The sequence below is a fragment of the Schistocerca cancellata genome, chromosome 1, assembly GCF_023864275.1.
Source record: "Schistocerca cancellata isolate TAMUIC-IGC-003103 chromosome 1, iqSchCanc2.1, whole genome shotgun sequence".
NCBI classification, from domain to species: Eukaryota; Metazoa; Arthropoda; class Insecta; order Orthoptera; family Acrididae; genus Schistocerca; species Schistocerca cancellata.
Genome location: NC_064626.1, coordinates 577,575,647 through 577,597,387, shown reverse-complemented (window position 1 = coordinate 577,597,387; position 21,741 = coordinate 577,575,647). Strand labels below are relative to the sequence as shown.

General features: G+C 41.3%; 1 protein-coding gene across 1 annotated transcript in view; it reads left to right on the top strand.

Moving 5' to 3' along the window:
* LOC126161883 (zwei Ig domain protein zig-8-like) overlaps positions 1 to 21,741 on the top strand; it is an 811,818-nt gene that overhangs the window by 745,799 nt on the left and 44,278 nt on the right. The window contains exon 4 of the mRNA XM_049918024.1: positions 21,158 to 21,285. Within this exon, the coding sequence (XP_049773981.1) occupies positions 21,158 to 21,285 (128 nt within the window). The remainder of the gene's footprint in view (positions 1 to 21,157; positions 21,286 to 21,741) is intronic.

The following is a 21,741-nucleotide window of genomic DNA, read 5'->3' as shown; positions in this document are numbered from 1 at the left end:
TGAAGACACAGGCTTAATGTAAAGGCCATCGATTCCACTAAATACTGAGGAATTACAGCTAGAATCACGTTTAATCTGAATTTTCACATAAAATACTCTGTAACGACCGTTTTATTGGCTGAACGCCTACAGAGGATAAGAAATGCACTTAACAAACAGCAAACACTACACTTGTCCGTCCTCGAGTATTGCTGTGCAATATATGATATTTACAAAATGCATAGTAGAAGATTTGTAAATAGCGCAAACAAGGTAGACTTTTTGGTGTTATCACGAAATAGGCGAAGGAATGACAGTTAAAACTGGCTGGGATGGCGATTATTAAAAGAGATATTTCCTTCGTTGCGACAAAATATTTTCCAGAAGTTTGAATCAACAGTATTCGTCTCACTTACCAAATTAATTTGTTGAATCCCACTTACTCTGGAACGATCGACCATCACGGTAAAACACAAAGAATATTTAAATGTTATTTCTTTGCACATTCTATTCGAGAGAAAAACGAAAGCGATATAGGTTAGAAGCGGTGTCTTTGGTCATCTACCAAGCACTGCAGTGTGAACTACGTAACAGTCAAGTAGGTGAAGATGTTACCTGATCTCCTTCCTCTTCTCCTTCCAATGGATGAACCACTTAAACTCTTATGCGTCCACGTTATACAGCGTATTCTTATCAGGTTTTCTACTATCCCCACCACTATTTGGTTTTAAATATAATCCTTATTTGTGCTGAATATTTAATTACGCATCATTCTCCCAAATTATTGCTTAATGTTAGCATCTTCGAGTCCTGCGTCTTGTCACATATGTCCAAATGTAGCTTGATTTACATATAAGTTTTTATCACGATCTAGAACAATCAGATAATCCAAACAGCCGAAGAAAGTTGCATGTTCCATGATTACTCAGTTATTTTGATTAGGGTTAGATCTTTGCCACGAACAGTTTAATTTTCTTCTTAGATACAACCACAAATGTGTATCTGATTGGAACAATGAGTTGATAAAACCCTCCTTCAGACTTCTCAGAGAGTTCTCATATTTCGTAGTGTCATCAGTACACCTGTTATTACGTTGTAGTTGTAATTTAATTTCTTAAAATCTGGTGAACAACTTCCGTTGTATACCTTTCCATTATTGGACTGAAACCATGTCGCACTCACCGGCTCCGCTACTTCAGTGCAGCCAATATATCTGGAAAATGCCATGTTTCGTTCTCACGTATATATCACATGTTTATTTCACTTTCCAAATGTGATTAATTGCTTTGGCGGCACCAGTCAGGTTGAAATAACATTTCCATGCATAGTGCTATAGGACTTGCATGAAAGTCTACGTCAGGTGTTGTAAGATATGATCTTACATATGATCCTCATCTGCGCCCCAAATATACGTATTTTCTGTGGTATTACTCGCACTGCAGCACTATTTGTATCCGGCCTCGTCTCTTGGCAAGGTCCAGTATTTGAGGGGCGATTCTGGCGTTTCCACCACAGAGTCACATCTGCTCCACGATTATACACAGACAAATCTGACGAGAGGTATTTCAATGGGCTCATCATTGCATCTCTAGTGCTTTTCAGTTTCTTAAGTTTTCGTACATGTTTATTTCGATAGACTTTTCTGTTTGGGATGGTGTGTTACATTTACTGGTTATGGGCTCACTGAAAGCTGGTTTGCTACAGTATGTACACTGCTTCAGTATGTGGTATGCTCAGTTTCTTATAACGGCTTCATATAAGAGACTTCTGAAATGCGGTATACACAAGTATTTTTGAGAGCCAGATCGCCTTCCACACTCGAAGGTACGTATTTTCCTTTTGTGAGAGTGCGAAATACCCTGGATACAATTTACTTGTTTTTGCTGCTGGCTATAATTCCGGAGATAAGGATTCATCTATCGTTTTTTCGTTACTGACTACAAATTCCACTACTGTTGTTCCTTTTGACTACAGCACCTCCTTGATTTGTGTTTCTTTGAAAAACTGTTCATAGGTTACGTGGTTCTTCAGCGAAGCTCCCCTTTCTTACAGTGGCTGATCATTGTGGCTCAGGTCCTTAGAACTGTCTACTTTGGAGTGTTATAATACAAACCGTTATTCACATTTTTAACCGTGCTTCCTAAATATTTCTGTGCAATTATCGGAGCGCTTAGATAAAAGAACACCACGCCAACTCCAAGACTCGACCTTGCCCGAGAGAAATAAAACTCCCTGCTACTACGTGAGAGTGCACCGAACCTGCTTTCGTAACTTGGACACTTAATTCGCTGTGTCGAGGAACAGTAATCGCAATGCATCTCGTACTGCTAGCGTCACTCGCTTAAGCTCGTATTACCAACGTTCCTCTTCCGCCAGAGGCTATTGACATTACAGTCGATGGTCATTTCACTTTTGGTAAGATTCCCTGTGATTCAAATTACGTAGGGACTCCATTATCGTCCTTGCGTTGCTCTACTCATCCACTGCTGCATTTAATCAAAACTTTAATTTCTTTTTCTTATTCTACTGTTTTGACTTTCAATGTTTGATTTCTTCGATTGAGTCACATTCTGTAGAGACTGTACATCATTTGAATAAGAAGTTTGTTAACCACTAGTATTCTATTTCAGCCTAAAGCTCATTTTCAAGTGTACGTATACATCAGTACTGAGGATATTACGCACCAGTTGTCAACTGTGGGATACGTTAACCACTACTTGTTACAGGACTACATTATCCCATTACCAAGTGCTATAAAACAAGGAAACAAGTCAAAACATTTCAATATTGACAACCATCTAAATATGTATATTGTCCTGCAGTATAAATACCTTAAAATTTCTATTCCAGCATCAGACATGCATTATCAAACATAAAACTCTTTCCTGGCGCATCGTACTCTCACAAGGCTCAGTTGTAAACTAAAAGCATCTGCTTTCACCTCTAAAAGATAGTACTAAACGGTCGTGCATGTGTCGTAGCCACCAACGGTGCAACTGTCACCATAAAATATTTGAACAATACGTGGAATACCTGCAAATACTAAACCTTACTCTGCTTCAATACAGAACATGCACAGAAGATTCTGACTCTAAAGCATTACTTACGAGAGGATAGTTTTGAATCTCTTTTAGATAGTGTACTTTCCCATTATAAAAGCATTTTTGAGGGTAGATACCGAACCATTTATTCGATAAATATTAATTTTAGGTTTTGAACACATTACCTCGGAAATAGGGTAGTTGGTCAGTAACGCAAATGCTGTGTAAATGGAGCTTCATCTTCATACCCTTTTCTTTGTCTCTCTACCCAACTGATAAAGAGGGCTGTTTGACACTAGGATCCATTAACAGAGCCTTGGATGTTTGCAGCTAAAAACCCCCAGCCCAACACACTCACACAAAACCCTACACACAGTTCGATTAGAATATTGAGGAGCAAGAAATAGCTAGTAGAAACAGCAGAGATACAGCAGCGTACCTATATTTTCAGAGAGACTATCATCCTATTCTGTTGAATACCCTACGGAACAAAGAATCAAAAATGGATGCGCTTCATTCCCAGATGTGTTAGTTTCTTAAACTGGTCTGTGGTAACTACATTCCCTAAACTCAGAGTGATGATGAAAGTATTTGACGTAGTTTCTATCGCCACTCACGTCTACATTGTAGAAGCAGCCCAAGTTACCTTCCCCTGTGAGGAGGATTACTGCATATTTCGCAAACACTTTGACAGAAAGAAAGAAATTCTAGAACATAGATGGTACGATTTTAAGGACTTTTTTACTAATGTGATGCTGTTCCTCCATGAAGGAAACCTTTTCAACATTTTATAAACTTTAGACTGTATCCCAAAAGATATATAAACATATCTATGGATAAAATGGTGCTAATTTAAGGAAATACTCAAAATTAAAGGAATTTTACTGCAGAATCCAACTACTGCTTCATGTGATTAATACATAATGAGCAATAACTCATCGTTTCGTTACACACTCGTCCTTAACCACACAAACACAACACTGCATGAGCTTTGTTCATAGTCAGCACCAGCAGACACAATTTTGAATCTTCGTAAAAAGACAGAACTTCAAATAATCACTACTACTTCACCACTACAACGTTTTTCAGTTAATAAAAAGGAATTATCGCATTATGCGTAATACAACTTATATGATTACTTAAGTCTTATCGAGTTTGGATATCATAACTTAAACGTATAGAGAAAATATTCTTCCTTAAGCTTGGGGATCAACATGTTCGTTATAGTTTTCAAAATATCCCCTCCTTTCGCACCTCCATCTTTCCCTTTAAATGTTTTTTCTGACGAGTCGGGTAAAAGAGTCAGTGGTTTATAGAGAATGAATACGCGAAAGACGTCTAATTAATTAAATCTGGGATTTTCAGTTCGTATTTATAACTAGTACTTTCGTCACTGGGTCATATTACATTCCTGAGGAAAAAAACTGTCACCAGTTAGACGCATCGTACCCATAAACAATTACATCAGTTAAAAAATTCTTAAAAAAGAAGTTGTGAATTTTCTGTAGGTTATACTGTAACGCTGCTTTCTTTCGTGACCGTCAAGATCCATTGTAAGCATTTTTATTACAGCAATTCCCGTTCGTTCACCACCTCAATAACACCGACGAATTAAGCACTTAAAATCCGGTGGTAATTTGTCTACGACAGAAACATTGCTTTTATCGAATTATTATCACACTGAAATTAACCAGGCGTAATTGAGGTGACTTACCTCGCGTGGTGATAAAAACTTTGACAGCCGTAAATTTAGAACTTGAGGCGTGTTATTAAAGATATGCAAAATCTTTCCATCACTCTAGAAAACTACTAGAAGCACAGTGCTTAAAGGTCCACTGTTATGTATTTTTCTAAGACTTAGTGCTCTTAATAACTGAATATATAGCCCGTTATCTGAATGAGAAATTGCGTTAAAAGTGTGCATTCATATGTGCATTAAGTAATATATCAGAAAATGTCATGGAGCGATGAACTTTCTAAAATGGAGGAGTTTTATCTACTTTACCCAATGAGTAGTAATGACTGCAGTACTTTGCAAACGACTGTGAGGATCACGGTAGAAGCTGCTTCCCACTACATCTCTTATGTGGGCTTTTTTCTGTTCGATCAGCGTATAGATCACGAGAGGAATGATTTCTTAGACGCCTGTGTATAAGCTATAATTGGTCTGACTGACCTCACGGTCCCTATTGGGACAATAAGTAGGGAGTTGTTGAATATTCCTAGAGTCCTCACTTTAATGTGCTTCCTGAAACATCGTAAGTAGACTTTTGAGGGTTAGTTGCCATCTGTTTTTAGCGCTTGCCAGTGGGGGTCCTTCAGTATCTTTGTTACAGTCTTCCTTGGGCAAATAAACTTGGGATCTTGCGTGGTGGCATTCACTGTATACCTTCAATATGATCTGTCTATCCAATTGGCTATAGTTGAGCAATGATCTGGGATAGGTCGAACTAGTGTTGTATAAGCAGTGTTCTTTGTAAACTAACTACTCTCTGCCAGTGTCCTATCTATGAACCGGAATCAGCCACCTGCTTTACCGACAAGTGAGCCTATGTGACCATTATATTTCATATCCCTACAAATTATTTCACTCAAGTATTTGTACTACATCAATTGTAGAAACATTGAGATTGCTGTTAACCCTTGCAAAACCAACGCGTTTTCCGCGATGTCCACACGCTTACCAACATAAACGCACTTTCGACAATGTGTGTTACAAAAGATGTGAGAAGTACTTTATGTCCACACTCAAAATGCAAATTTCATTACTTGTTTGAGTTTTACTCGTAACACACTTTTTAAAGAGATGTTGATGTGTAGCCGGCCGCTTTGGTCGAGCGGTTGTAGGCGCTTCAGTCTGGAACCGTGCGATCGCTACGGTATCAGGTTCGAATCCTGCCTGGGGCATGGATGTGTGTGATGTCCTTAGGTAAGTTAGGTTTAAGTACTTCTAAGTTCTAGGGGACTGATGACCTCAGATGGTAAGTCCCATAATGCTCAGAGCCGTTTGAACCATTTTTTGTTGATGTGTAAGCAAGGTCTTGAAACTGAAATTACCGAATATAACATTCACTGCGGAAAGAGACATCTACTACCAACATAAATGTTTGATCTTCGTACATCCATATTGAAATTGGATTATGGTGAAACAGAGCTTGTATAATTTTTATTAAAAATGAAACTCCTCCATCTGTACTTAAGATTTTATATTTATTTGGCCACTAGTTTCGGCGTTGCGTCAACTCCATCTTCAGCCCCGTTCAAATTGATGAAATCAATTGTGTATGGCTGAGTACTAGAAGTCTGCGGTGAGACCAATATGTGCTCCACAATGTTTGGCTTAAGTTTAGTTGAATGTTTTGAAACATATATAGAATCAGGAAAAATAATTCATTAAAAACAATTAATATTTTGTTCAGAATTCTAAAATATAAAGTAACTTACTATAGTGGAATATTTTCAAAATATGGGCATGCAGTATCTACATTCGTATTGCGAGGGTTAATACTGTGTGCAAGATCATTAATAAATAACGGACAGCAAGGAATCCTATAAGCTTCCCTGGGATTCACCTGAAGTCGTTTATCCGTTTGCCAATGACTCTTCATACGAGATAACATGTTGTGTTCTCCCTAGCAAAAATCCTCAATCTAGTTACCAAATTTACTTAAATACTTACCTTGGCATTGCAACAACATTAAACGTTCTAAAATACTTCGAAAACTTTGGATTGTAATGCGTGTGACATTGGGAAATCTGTACAGAAAAGACGCTGTGAGAAAGCAATTTGCTTATGATGCAATGGTTCTAGCATTTCGTACCTGGGAAGGAAACTGTAGCTGATAGTGTTGCTTCTCAACAAACAGGCGCGGTGTCAGGCACCATCTAGAAATTCCGTCAGATGCTGAAACAGAAGTGACTCCTGTCTTTGAAATTAATATCGGAGGAAATTAAATTTTCTGCAGCAAAAATAACTGGCAATCTCAAGACATAGTGAAAGAAATCCATTTGATATTACTCTTTCATCTGAGTTAAAGATCTATCTTATATATAAATTGCAATTTACTTGCAAGAACCATCTGGTTCGAAAATTTCTACGTGGTTTCTAAGACGCTGTCACAGAAATATAGAGTTTATCATCTCTCCCAAGCCTTAAAAATATGCCACCTTCAAATGTCAAGGATCACGAAAATCTTAGGCATCTATCAGCAAGTATTACGTTTTGACAACAGTGTGTGATCTGTGGACATCAGATTAGTTTGTATTTTCTGTACTTCTTTCTCTTTCAAACTTCCACATATATCTTATACAGTAGCTACAGAATGACACTACAGATCTTTATAATGCCACTCAACATGAACTTCAAAGTAGCCTTTGGGTAATCTTAACTACTTATGGGTGACCAATAGCTATTCCTAAATAATATTAAAGTTTAACGTGTGGTATCTCTTTAACAGTGAACACAAATATGTGTGAGAGGGACTGACACCGGGAAACTGCTACCCGTCTACTGATTGAGGAGAAATGTTGGCGATGCAAGAATGCACCGCAATGACTGCAGCTCGAGAAAAGACAATGCATGCTTTATCTTGGTTTCCCTCAGACTCTCCAGATTAATTCAATACGCGTTGCTGTTTTGTACCGATTGTTTCATTTCCATTACACAGATATATAGTTTTACATCTGACTTCTTTCTATACCATCACAATTATCTCCTCTGTTGCGTCATAAGAGTGAAGTTAACTATTCATGGACGTCTTAGCACACAGTTCTCTTTGATGACCAATGATTTATTTTCATTAACTAGTTTCTCAGCTTTTCCAGTCTCATCTTCAGATTCGTAGAGAAGAATGATGCTGATCATTGGATGCTGTTTTACTGCGACAAAAGTCATAAACTGAGATATATCGCTTTCTGCGGTGGCTATTCGGCAAATTATATAGAATGTTGAAATTGAGCGTGATACTGATATAATGATCATTGTAGAATTAAGCACTATACATTGTCTTCGAATATTTGTTTCTATTATTTTGCAAAACACACCGTGTCACGGGAAACCGACCTGCATTTACCATCTTCCGTACAGCTATAGCATGAAGATGTTCGAAAAAAGATGTAAAGTTCATTTAATAGGTTGTTACACATATAAGACAACCACTGTGAACACAAGTACACTAACATAACATTCTAATAACATGGACGTTGAATTATTGATTTACAAGAAACACAGGTTTAGAAGCTTACAGCTGTTGCCAGTTAAATTTTCTTTGCATTATTGGAACAATTCAGAATTTATTGAATGACTATATGAGTAAAATATCGACCTTCATAGTATATCACTTCAAGAAACTTAAAACTATCTGGTTAAATCACAAGCAATATTCTTTTAAAGGCTACTGCCCAATAGCATAATCAGAAATACATTTGCGAAATGAGAGATAGAGTGTTAATAAATCTTGAATGTTCTACCGTAAAAACTTGTTTGCCAGTTTATGCATTGTTCAGCACTATCATAGGCTTGTAATTATTACAAAGGGGAGTTTTTTTAACGGTATCCTCTTCTTGTTAGAATATGCTAAGTGCTTTTAAGAGTATTTATTTTTCGAGTCATATGTTTTTGTTTCCTTTTTGCTTTTACGGATATGAGATTTCTGTTTACGGCTTTGTAGATATTTCTGCAGAATTCGAGGGTCTGGTAGCATTTGTAGAGGGAGATTCGATCCTTCTTTCTTTTACTCACTGGCCTTTGTACTCCAACTTCTTCTTCTGCCCGCTATCTTCGAGGGTGTCCTTGAACTTTCCCTTAAATTTTCAATTTCCTCAGTTCATCTGATAGCTACAAAATGAACCTTTTTATCAGGCAGTGGTGTCCTACTACCTTTTATCATTATGGGCAAGGTATTGTAATAGTTATGCATTATCTTCTGGGGACATTTGTGGTTATTGTATAGGTTAATTGGTGAATCGTGTCGACCCCGCTTTTCAGTTCTTATAAAATTTACGACTTCAAATTTCTTCTCTCCTTCTTTGCTTACTACCACTACTGCAGGCAAAGTTCATAGAATAATTATGTTTTCATTTCACACACTCAATGAACAAACCCTTCCACTAAGCAATCGTCTGGTGGTTATGGAGTATATTTGTGCTTTGGGATTATACGATATCATCTTTGTGCGAAGAATTTTGTTTACTGTTGCCACCGAAGTAGTTTCTGGAATGAGATAAACCTATTCTCTACTTGAAGATAGATTTGAACTTCGTAAATGGGTGATATTGACCATGAGTTTGAAATTGGCAGAGAGCGAATAAAAGTATTACATAGAGTTACTGCTTTAACATTTAATTCAATCTGAAAGTAAGTACCACGTTCCACGAAATGTAATTCATCATCCCTCCCACGTCGAAGCTCATGTAGGCAGTTCCTTGGTAAAATTGTCGAGTTAAAGGGGCAGGATCCTCTCGGGACTTTGTTTAACGAAAACATATTTCAGAAGTGTTTGAGGAAATACTTGCTGTGGACACTTCACCTCTAGAATATGAAATCCAGTTTGTAATAACGTCACCTAGCTGCTCTATAACAGAATGTTAACTTTACGATAGATGATATGAGGCTCAAAAATTTCCATCGTGATTTAAGTTTCTTAGTACTAATGAGACGAACTGTAAATTTGTCCTCGGATGAAAATAGCGGTGGTAAATTTTCCATGAAAACCAGATGTAGGTGGTATTTACATTGCAGTTTTGACGCATTTTGCGCTACCGGTGACTCTCTGAGGATTGTCAGTCGGGAGACACGCGATCTGTTCTGTTAAAATGTGTCGATAAGAATTATAAGACAAGATCGCAAAATTTCTTTTATTGATTACTAGTTTGAGCTTATGACGGCCTTGCAGTTCAATATGTTAATGACAACAAGGGCGATTCAGCTCAATACAATATGACGATGTCAAATGCATGGTGGCAGATACAAGATGAATTAAGCTATAATTTTTACTGATCTGAAGATGGCTTGTCAACACGCTGAAAGTAGTTTTCGATAAAGGAATTTTCGCGAATTTGACTAAAATAGTTTCATTCAGACGCTCTCAGAGGAAAGTGAGTTGCTTAACTGTAAGTTATGTGTTTCGTAGAACTTTATTACGGAAATATTTACGCTATTCGGATTTGGGTAGACCAATGGGGCAACTTTTCGCGGCGATAATTCGTAATTCGGTTGCGTGTCGACCGGTAAAAGCAGTTGTCAAAGCCATTGAAGAGAGGGGGGGGGGGAGCAGAGGGAAGTAGAGGAGAGGGAATGAACATTTTTCGGGCTATTGCTGAATTCTCTGTAGTATTATACATGACTTTGAAAGAGGGGGGGGGGGGAGCAGAGGGAAGTAGAGGAGAGGGAATGAACATTTTTCGGGCTATTGCTGAATTCTCTGTAGTATTATACATGACTTTGAATGTAATAGAATTAGTCTTAGTGTGGACCATCTCAACCGCGACCGAGGTTTCCACTGCATTTGCTGTGCCACATAGCTCGCAATTATTATTTTCATTTCAGAAGCTGACTACCCAAGAATCTAAAGCGAAATATTCATTATTTTAAATCAGTCGCATACTGTCTGGTGGCACTTATCATTCGGAACTAATGTCCGTAAACTGAATTACGAGACAGAACTTTTGCCAGTCGTCTTACATCGTGTGTGTGAGGTTCGAGTAATAACCCTTTTTCTTAAGAGATGCATCATAACGATCATTTGTGGAGCATAATAGAATTTCCCTATGTAAAGTGCCATATTGTCTACATAGGGAAAATAGTATTTCCTTACTTTGGCAACATGATTACTCTACACATTTTTCATCGTCACAAGTGAAAATCACGGATGGGAGACACAGTGGAAAATTTACGTATTTATTTCACGTAGCCTTCCATTTAAAAACAATTACTTTACATTCTTTCGTACTCTTACGTGTGGTCATAAGTTCATTTCGTTTCTGTCCTGCAGTAATGAACTAAATAACTGGACCTTGTTTTAGCTTCTGTGTCCCTCGACTACCTCATATGGAAACCATGTCACGTTCTCTCGAATTTGCAAATGAGAGACCATAGTTAGCGTGAAACTATAGAGGCGAAAAGAAACAGTGAACAAAGTTAGGTTCCCTTTTAGTGGTATCAGAGGCCCACAGAATTCAACAATACACAGTCTAACGGCAGCGACATGAATTACTTTCTCGATGGTTTCGACCGAATTAGTATTACTGTTTTGAATAACTCTATCGAACTCACTGATGGTAGTAAACATCGTCAATATCTCCAACTCATTTTCAAAAAGTTCATTATCATTGGATACTGATTCCATTGTGTAGATGACGTACAATTAGTGTAACTGATGTTGCAGACCATTGAAAATGCACACGAAAAAATTTATTTCTTACAGTGGCTGGTTATGAATAAGGCATTTGTTCTCAGATGAACGAGGCGGTATACGAGTCATGTAATGGGAAGTTTGTAATTTCTCGACGTAAGCCGGTGAGATATGCGCCATTTTGTTGTTGTGTTGGTAATCATACCTGAAAAGTGCCTCTGCAGTGTTAGTCAAATTGGATACATGGTTAGTTATGAGCTGTCAAAGAAATTATATCCGTTTTGGTAGTATCGGCAGTTAATAACTATGTGTACTACTGTATACAAACAAGTAGTTGATCAATATTGTTACCAACAATATCGAAAAGTACTTCCTAATTTACCTTAGAATTTTAGACTATACTCGAATGAATATTCGGACGGACATATATACCATTTTAATATGCGCAATACATAAATGTATAGCGATATATAAACGGCAAACGTTCTTACCAAATATCGTGAAAACGTCTTGAGCGATTTACTTTAAATTTTTACGCTTTAGTCTAATAAACGTTCAGACGGACATAGGAAATATTTTTTAAAGGTACTCTATGTGATCAAATGTATCCGTGCACCTGGCTGAAAATGACTTAGAAGTTCGCGGCGCCCTCCGTCAATAATGCTGGATTTCAATACAGTGTTAGCACACCCTTAGCGTTGATACAAGCTTCCGCTGTCGCAGGCATACGTTCAGATAGGTGCTGGAAGGTTTCTTGGAGAATGGCAGCCCATTCTCACGGAATGCTTCACTGATGTCAGTCTATGAGGCTTGGCATGACATTGGCGTTCCAAAATATCCCAAAGGTGTTCATAGGATTCAGTTCAGGACTCTGTGCAGGCCAGTCCATTTCAGGGACGTTATTGTCGTGCAACCACTCCGCCATAGGCCAGGCATTATGAACAGGAGCTCGGTGGTGTTGAAAGATGCAATCACCATCCCCGAATTTCTCCTCAGCAGTGGCAAGCAGGAAGGTGCTTAAAACATCAATGTGCGTCTGTGCAGTGATAGTTCCACGCAAAACAACAAGGGTTGCAAGCCGTCTCCATGAAAAAGACAACCACACCACAACATCACCGCCTCTGAATTTTACTGTTGGCACTACACACGCGGACAGATAATGTTCACCGGGCAGTCGCCATACCCACACCCTGCCATCGGATCGCCACGTTCTGTGTTGTGACTCGTCACTCTACACAACGTTTTCCACTGTTCAGTCGTCCAATGTTTACACTCCTTACAAAAAGCGAGGCGTCGTTTGGCATTTACCGGCGTGATGTGTGGCTTATGAGCAGCCGCTCGACCATAAAATCCAAGTCTTCTCACCTCCCACCTAACCGTCATAGTACATGCAATGGATCCTGATGCAGTTTGGAATTACTGTCTGATGGTCTGGATAGATGTCTGTCATTACACATTACGACCCTCTTCAACTGTCGGCGGTCTCTGTCAGTCAACAGAGGTCGGACTGTACGCTTTTGTGCTGTACGTGTCCCTCCAAGTTTCCACTTTACCATCACATCGGAAACAGTAGACCTAGGGATGTTTAGGAGCATGGAAATCTCGCGTACAGATGTGTGACACAGGTGACACCCAATCACCTGGCGACGGTCGAAGTCCGTGAGTTCTGCGGAGCGCCCCATTCTGCTCACTCACGATGTCTAGTGACAACTGAAGTCGCTGATACTGAGTATCTGGCAGTAGATGGCAGCACAATGCCCCTAATATGAAAAACGTATATGAATACTTTTGATCACATAGTGTGTACAGTGCGTACATATGTAGAATATAACGGAGCATCTTTCTTAGCAGTTGTATCGAAACGTTCTTGGCATCTGGACGTAATCTATATATTTTTGTAAACAATAATAACAATAACCAACGCTCTGTCAGGGGGAGAGAGAGAGAGTGACAGAGAGATAGAAAGAGGAATAGTTAAGAAGGACATAGATATGTGGAGGAAACTGACATAGAGAGGACAGGTGGAGGTGGTCAGGGAGAGGGGAGGAGGAGATGCAGAAGGTGTGCGATGGAAGAGATGGACAAAAGAGAGGAGGAGGAGGTGATGAACAGAGAGAGAGAGAGAGAGGAAGCGGAGGAAATGGACAGAGGGAAGGAGAGAAAGAGATTAGGACGTATATCCAAATCCCATACATCTTTAGCAATGTGAAGCATTGCCGGGTTTCTTTGTTTTGTATAAAAGTACTTCAGACAATTTGGACTACAATTTGTATTAGACGAGAATATGTTTCAGATTAAAACTATTTATTTCAGTCAGTGTGCTACAAGTAGAAGGAGGGCTAATGATTGGTATAGGCGTTTAGGAAGAGATCCCTGTACGCTCCAGGATAGCATCGACCGATGAAATCATGGAAAAGATAAAATAAAATTACAATGATCTATTGTCAGATCATAATCTGAGAAATACCCAATAGATGATGGAACATCAACTGGCTCTTCACAGAAGAATGTTTAGGAAGTTTTTGATATTGAGTTTCGAACGAAAATCACACGGATTGCAAGTTGCCCAGAAGTCGCTAGATGAAGCGACAACGACGCAAAACTACTGAACTGTGTCGTAATAGGTGATGAAAAGTGAAGTTCTTGATACGACGTGGAAACTAAGACTCTACTGGCCGATTGCATGTCTTCTGGATCGCCATGAACGGCTAAAGCTCGACAAATGCGGTCAAACGTAAACTTTATGGTACTAGTTCTACAGTTTGAATGGAATAGTTCAAAATGGTCCAAATGGCTCTGAGCACTATGGGACTTAACATCTGTGGTCATCAGTCCCCTATAACTTAGAACTACTTAAATCTAACTAACCTAAAGACATCACACACATCCACGCCCGAAGATGGATTCGAACCTGCGACCGTAGCAGTCGCGCGGTTCCGGACTGACGCCTAGAACCGCGAATCACCGCGGCCGGCAATGGAATAGTGCACCATGGATTCTTCTCACGAAGTCTGACCATCAATAAGAGGCACTAATTACAAGTGCAACGACGATTGCATGAAAAATATAAAATAGCACGGTTTTGTGCCCAAGAATTTCATAACTTTTGCAACACGATAGTTCATATGCTACCACTTAGTTTGTTGTTCGTGAAAGTTTCCCTAAAAACAATATTGTAGTGATGTGTCAACCTTCATATTGACCACACATGGTCCCATGTGGCCTTTTTCTGTTCCTAAAAACTAAAAAAGAATAGATGAGACTGAAATTCCATTGCGGAGAGGGCTATAAGGTATCTCAAAAGTCGAGTTCCAGAAGTGATTCGAGGAGTAGAAAAATCGCTGGTATTAGTGTATAATATCTAATGAAAACTAGTTTGAAGTATATAACGTTGATATAAACGAATAAACAGAATTCTTTCAATAAAAAATCCGTTTTCTTAACTCATATAATAAAAGATGAAGATGGTACGCTATAAACACTCAACATGGGTGGAATGATATTCTTATTTGGACCACATCTCGTTAAATGCGTACCAGACGTGGTTTAGTGATATGAAACAAAGGTCACGAAAAAGTACAAAGGCCCTGGAAAATAGTTAGGCCATCGTTAGCACATCCACAGTTTCTGATGTCACGTGTAGTAAAATTTAAGACTGTTACCAGCGTTGTTAAAAGCTTACAGTGCCACAAGCCTCAGAGAATACAGTGAGATCCATGATGCAATGGAAGAAATTTATAGAACATCAGCGTAACTGGCACACTTGTGGACAGTAACACAAGGTACAAGGCTCTGCATCATCCGACGCTCACACGGGATGACAGTTGACTGACCTCTATTTGGTCTTCATAGGGGAATGTGATCACGCAGCCAGCTTGTCTCTGCTGCACTCATTTAGAATTTAATCACTGAGGATTTCAGTGTATCATACATCATCCCTCATGAAGTGAAACTGATCCGCTGGCTTCAATGATGTGTTTATTGGTAAATATGCTGTAGATGGCAGTAAGCTTTTCCTTAATCTAGGTACGAGATACATTATAAAGATAATTTTAATGTGAATTTCATTTCGAAAATGTGAGACTTATCTTGCATTTGGAATGGTCTCGAATTTCTGTATTTTCCAGTGTTTTAGGATACTTCACAGAATGTGAAATATTCGTTTCAGCCCACCGATCCAATACTTAAAAATATTAAGTTTACGGTCCTTTATTAAAGTAATTTGAATGATTCTCAGATTTACGTTTCTGAACTCCGTATAGTGGCAGACAGTAAACGATAGCTACATCTATATACATACTCCGCAAGCCACCTACTAAGGGCTAACACGTACTACTAATTTCGTTCCCTGTTCCATTCGCAAATAGAGAGAGGGAAAAGCAACTACACTCCTGGAAATTGAAATAAGAACACCGTGAATTCATTGTCCCAGGAAGGGGAAACTTATTGACACATTCCTGGGGTCAGATACATCACATGATCACACTGACAGAACCACAGGCACATAGACACAGGCAACAGAGCATGCACAATGTCGGCACTAGTACAGTGTATATCCACCTTTCGCAGCAATGCAGGCTGCTATTCTCCCATGGAGACGATCGTAGAGATGCTGGATGTAGTCCTGTGGAACGGCTTGCCATGCCATTTCCACCTGGCGCCTCAGTTGGACCAGCGTTCGTGCTGGACGTGCAGACCGCGTGAGACGACGCTTCATCCAGTCCCAAACATGCTCAATGGGGGACAGATCCGGAGATCTTGCTGGCCAGGGTAGTTGACTTACACCTTCTAGAGCACGTAGGGTGGCACGGGATACATGCGGACGTGCATTGTCCTATTGGAACAGCAAGTTCCCTTGCCGGTCTAGGAATGGTAGAACGATGGGTTCGATGACGGTTTGGATGTACCGTGCACTATTCAGTGTCCCCTCGACGATCACCAGTGGTGTACGGCCAGTGTAGGAGATCGCTCCCCACACCATGATGCCGGGTGTTGGCCCTGTGTGCCTCGGTCGTATGCAGTCCTGATTGTGGCGCTCACCTGCACGGCGCCAAACACGCATACGACCATCATTGGCACCAAGGCAGAAGCGACTCTCATCGCTGAAGACGACACGTCTCCATACGTCCCTCCATTCACGCCTGTCGCGACACCACTGGAGGCGGGCTGCACGATGTTGGGGCGTGAGCGGAAGACGGCCTAACGGTGTGCGGGAACGTAGCCCAGCTTCATGGAGACGGTTGCGAATGGTCCTCGCCGATACCCCAGGAGCAACAGTGTCCCTAATTTGCTGGGAAGTGGCGGTGCGGTCCCCTACGGCACTGCGTAGGATCCTACGGTCTTGGCGTGCATCCGTGCGTCGCTGCGGTCCGGTCCCAGGTCGACGGACACGTGCACCTTCCGCCGACCACTGGCGACAACATCGATGTACTGTGGAGACCTCACGCCCCACGTGTTGAGCAATTCGGCGGTACGTCCACCCGGCCTCCCGCATGCCCACTATACGCCCTCGCTCAAAGTCCGTCAACTGCACATACGGTTCACGTCCACGCTGTCGCGGCATGCTACCAGTGTTAAAGACTGCGATGGAGCTCCGTATGCCACGGCAAACTGGCTGACACTGACGGCGGCGGTGCACAAATGCTGCGCAGCTAGCGCCATTCGACGGCCAACACCGCGGTTCCTGGTGTGTCCGCTGTGCCGTGCGTGTGATCATTGCTTGTACAGCCCTCTCGCAGTGTCCGGAGCAAGTATGGTGGGTCTGACACACCGGTGTCAATGTGTTCTTTTTTCCATTTCCAGGAGTGTATCTGTATGCTTCTGTGCAAGACCTAATTTCTATTTTTTTACCTTCGTGGTCCACACGCTAAATGTACATGGGTGGCAGTAGAATCATTATAAAGTCGGTCTCAGTTTCTGGTTCCCTGAATTTCCCCTGTAGTAAAATTTGTCTGCGTTTCGCAAATGAAAGTACTAAGTGTCCAGGGTCTGTGTTACCGGCATAATTTACAGCATTAGTCCTGAAACAATTCCACTTAGCCCATTAAAACTAATTTGTAAATCAGAGCGGTAAAAGGGATCAAATTTCTTCAAAATAAGACCCTCTTGCGTCAGTATATTTTTAAAGAGTAAGATTTCAAAGTATTGTAGGCATCCTGGATGACCTCGATCGGAATGTCCTTTAAGGAATTCCACGTAGTCTAAGGCCTCGAAACGGTGCCCTTTCAAGCGTGTCTTAAGCCGAGGTAACAAAAGAACGTTCATCAGAGTGTCGTTTAGATTGTAGTGGGGATGGGATAGCGTTGCCACGTCGTTTTTGCCCAGATAAAGTGGATGGTATCTCTGGGAGTATTGCCCTAATGGAGATCCTAGAAATCTGCTCATGGTTTGGAAACGTTTCGGCAGTGGAATTGCTACGTTTAACAGATAATGGTTTTGCGGACCGCTGCTCAAGGGAACGTTGCATCGCGGGTGCAACTGGACCACTTTCCGGGAGCTTCGAAGAAACTTGGTTTGGTCGCGAGCGGGAAACTAACCACCTCCATGAAGCAGCGCAGGCAGGCAGACCACGCTCCGAGCACTAGAAACGTGATAATTGTACTGATAACGTTACGTTCCGACCGATCTTATATTATTGAAACTATGCTACAGTCGTTAGTTTGCCTACTGATTTTCTTCGCAATTTGAGAACCTAGTAAACCTGTTCTAAAGAAGAAGGTCTTGACTCACTTCAGCTCGTGTACAGGGTGAGTCACCTAACATCAGCGCTGGATGTATTTCGTAAACCACATCAAATACTGACGAATCGATTCCACAGACCGAACGTGAGGAGAGGGGCTAGTGTAATTGGTTAACACAAACCATAAAAAAAATGCACGGAAGTATGTTCTTTAAAACAAACCTACGATTTTATAAATGGAACCCCGTTAGTTTTGTTAGCACATCTGAACATATAAACAAATACGTAATCAGTGCCGTTTGTTGCATTGTAAAATGTTAATTACATCCGGAGATATTGTAGCCTAAGGTTGACGCTTGAGTACCACTCCTCCACTGTTCGATCGTGTGTATCGGAGAGCACCGAATTACGTAGGGATCCAAAGGGAACGGTGATGGAACTTAGGTACAGAAGAGACTGGAACAGAACATTACGTCCACATGCTAACACCTTTTTATTGGTCTTTTTCACTGACGCACATGTACATTACCATGAGGGGTGAGGTACACGTACACACGTGGTTTCCGTTTTCAATTACGGAGTGGAATAGTGTGTCCCGACATGTCAGGCCAATAGATGTTCAATGTGGTGGCCATCATTTGCTGCACACAATTGCAATCTCTGGCGTAATGAATGTCGTACACGCCGCAGAACATCTGGTGTAATGTCGCCGCAGGCTGCCACAATACGTTGTTTCATATCCTCTGCGGTTGTTGGCACATCACGGTACACATTCTCCTTTAACGTACCCCACAGAAAGAAGTCCAGAGGTGTAAGATCAGGAGAACGGGCTGACCAATGTAAGGGTCCTCCACGTCCTATGAAACGCCCTTCGAACATCCTGTCAAGGGTCAGCCTAGTGTTAATTGCGGAATGTACAGGTGCACCATCATGCTGATACCACATACGTCGACGCGTTTCCAGTGGGGCATTTTCGAGCAACGTTGGCAGATCATTCTGTAGAAACGCGATGTATGTTGCAGCTGTTTGGGCCCATCCTATGAAGTGAGGACCAATGAGGTGGTCGCCAATGATTCCGCACCATACATTTACAGTCCACGGTCGCTGTCGCTCTACCTGTCTCAGCCAGCGAGGATTGTCCACGGACCAGTAATGCATGTTCCGTAGAGTCACTCCCCCGTGGTTTGTGAAACCCGCTTCATCGGTAAACAGGTAGAACTGCAACGCATTCTCTGTTAATGCCCATTGACAGAATTGCACTCGATGATTAAAGTCATCACCATGTAATTGTTGATGTAGCGACACATGAAACGGGTGGAAGCGGTGACGATGCAGTATGCGCATGACACTACTTTGACTCAGGCCACCGGCTCTCGCAATGTCCCGTGCACTCATGTGTGGGTTTATGGCAACCGCAGCTAACACACCAACTGCACCCGCTTCTCCTGTGACGGGGCTGTTACGGACCCGTTTGCGTGCTACGACCATACCTGTTGCATACAGTTGGCGGTAGATGTTTTGCAATGTGCGGCACGTTGGATGCTCTCTGTCCGGGTACCGTTCTGCATACATCCTGCAGGCTTCAGCTGCATTTCGTCGACACTCGCTATAGATGAGTATCATCTCCGCCTTTTCAGAGTTCGAATACACCATGGTCACAGTTCCTACAACACTGCACTATCACAGACCTCTGGTAACACGGTGTACTACAGTTGGTCTGCGTGCGGAGACGAATGCAGACTAACAATAGCAACAAGCGCTACATGCGAACACTGCGACAGCTAGACCAAACCACTACAGTGCACTACAGCCACACTCGTAAACACGGTCGTCATCGTAAACATGTCCCTGCAGATGCTGCTCGCCGACCGTGGCCCGTGTTTGTTACAACACGCAACTGAACGTCGGAGGTTTCAAGCGTCAACTTTAGGTTACAATATCTCCGGATGTAATTAACATTTTACAATGCAACAAACGGCACTGATTACGTATTTGTTTATATGTTCAGATGTGCTAACAAAACTAACGTGGTTCCATTTAAAAAACGTAGGTTTGTATTAAAAAACATACTTCCGTGCATTTTTGTATGGTTTGTATGAACCAATTACACTAGCCCCTCTCCTCACGCTCGGTCTGTGGAATCGGTTCGTCAGTATTTGATGTGGTTTACGAAATATATCCAGCGGTAACGTTAGGTGACTCACCCTGTAGAGCGGAAAACGCTTTGCACTAAAATGAGATGAGGTGATTGGTGATTTCGGTTTGTTCAGCTAACCATCTTCAAGTTTATCTCTGCAGCCCTGGATAGAATCTTTCCTGTCATAAATACAGTTTCTTAAATAAGCCGAACAGTCAGTAGCCGGAACACGAATAAAATATTTTATTTCCAAAATAGATTTTTCACTCTGCAGTGGAGTGTGCGCTGATATGTAACTTCCTGGCAGATTAAAACTGTGTGCCACACCGAGACTCGAACTCAGGACCTTTGCCTTTCGCAGGCAAGTGCTCTACCTTCTTTTTTTTTTCATTTTGTTCGATATAGTTCATTGCGTTTAGTCTGGGCGGACGTCACAATGCACCTGTTCAAATTAATCAGTGATTCCTTGACTCAGATTTTTTATTACAGAGCACGCAGCCCTCTGACCGACACGCTGAGCTACGTGCCGGCGCCATCTTAGCTACCCAAGTACGACTCACGACCCGCCCTCACAGCTTTAATCTGCCAGAACCTCGTCTCTTACCTTCCAAACTTCACAGAAGCTCTTCTGCGAACCTTATTATTTTATTGTTATATTTACTGGTGCTTCGGGTGATGACAAATTTTATAACATGTTCAAGAAGTGTTTGATATTTGCTGCTGGAAAACGTAATCTATGACAGTAGCGATATAAACCGCTTACACTTTCCATATGAAAATGTAGTGCAGGAAAAATGTATGAATGATAACATCCAAGTGTTTCATCGTCTTGAACTATTAGCAGCATAGTTCAGATCACCGATAAAATAGCTTAACTGTTATAGAAGCGCAGCCCGCTCTCCATAGCCATTTGTCAATGCAGCGACACATACTCTGTCTCGACAATAAGGTTTTCGTTATTTGCTCGCAGAGCCACGCTCCGAGATCTTGGGCGGACCTGACATCTTCATCGACGCGGGGAGCACCATCAACCTGACGTGCCTCGTCACGTACCCGCCAGACCCGCCTCCCGACATGGTCTGGACGCACAACGGCAAGGTAAGCACCTACTATAGTAAATTTCTCCAACATAGACAATGATTTTTGTTTAATAGGTTACAATGACTACAAAATGAAGTAGTCTGAATGGTCATGTAGATGGTTGTGGTTTGACTAGGAGGTCGTGCTGGCAGTAGAATGATATCTAACTCTGATTTCAGAATTTTAAAATCCGTATCAATTTTCTTATATTAGTGTTACACCAACTACACTACTGGCCATTAAAATTTCTACACCAAGAAGAAATGCAGAGGATAAACGAGTATTCATTGGACAAATATTTTATACTGGAACTGACATGTGATCACAGTTTCACGTAATTTGGTTGCATAGATCCTGAGAAATCAGTACCCAGAACAACCATCTCTGGCCGTAATAACGGACTTGATGCGCCTGGAAGGAGCTTGGATGGCGTGTACAGGTACAGTTGCCCATGCAGCTTCAACACGATACCAC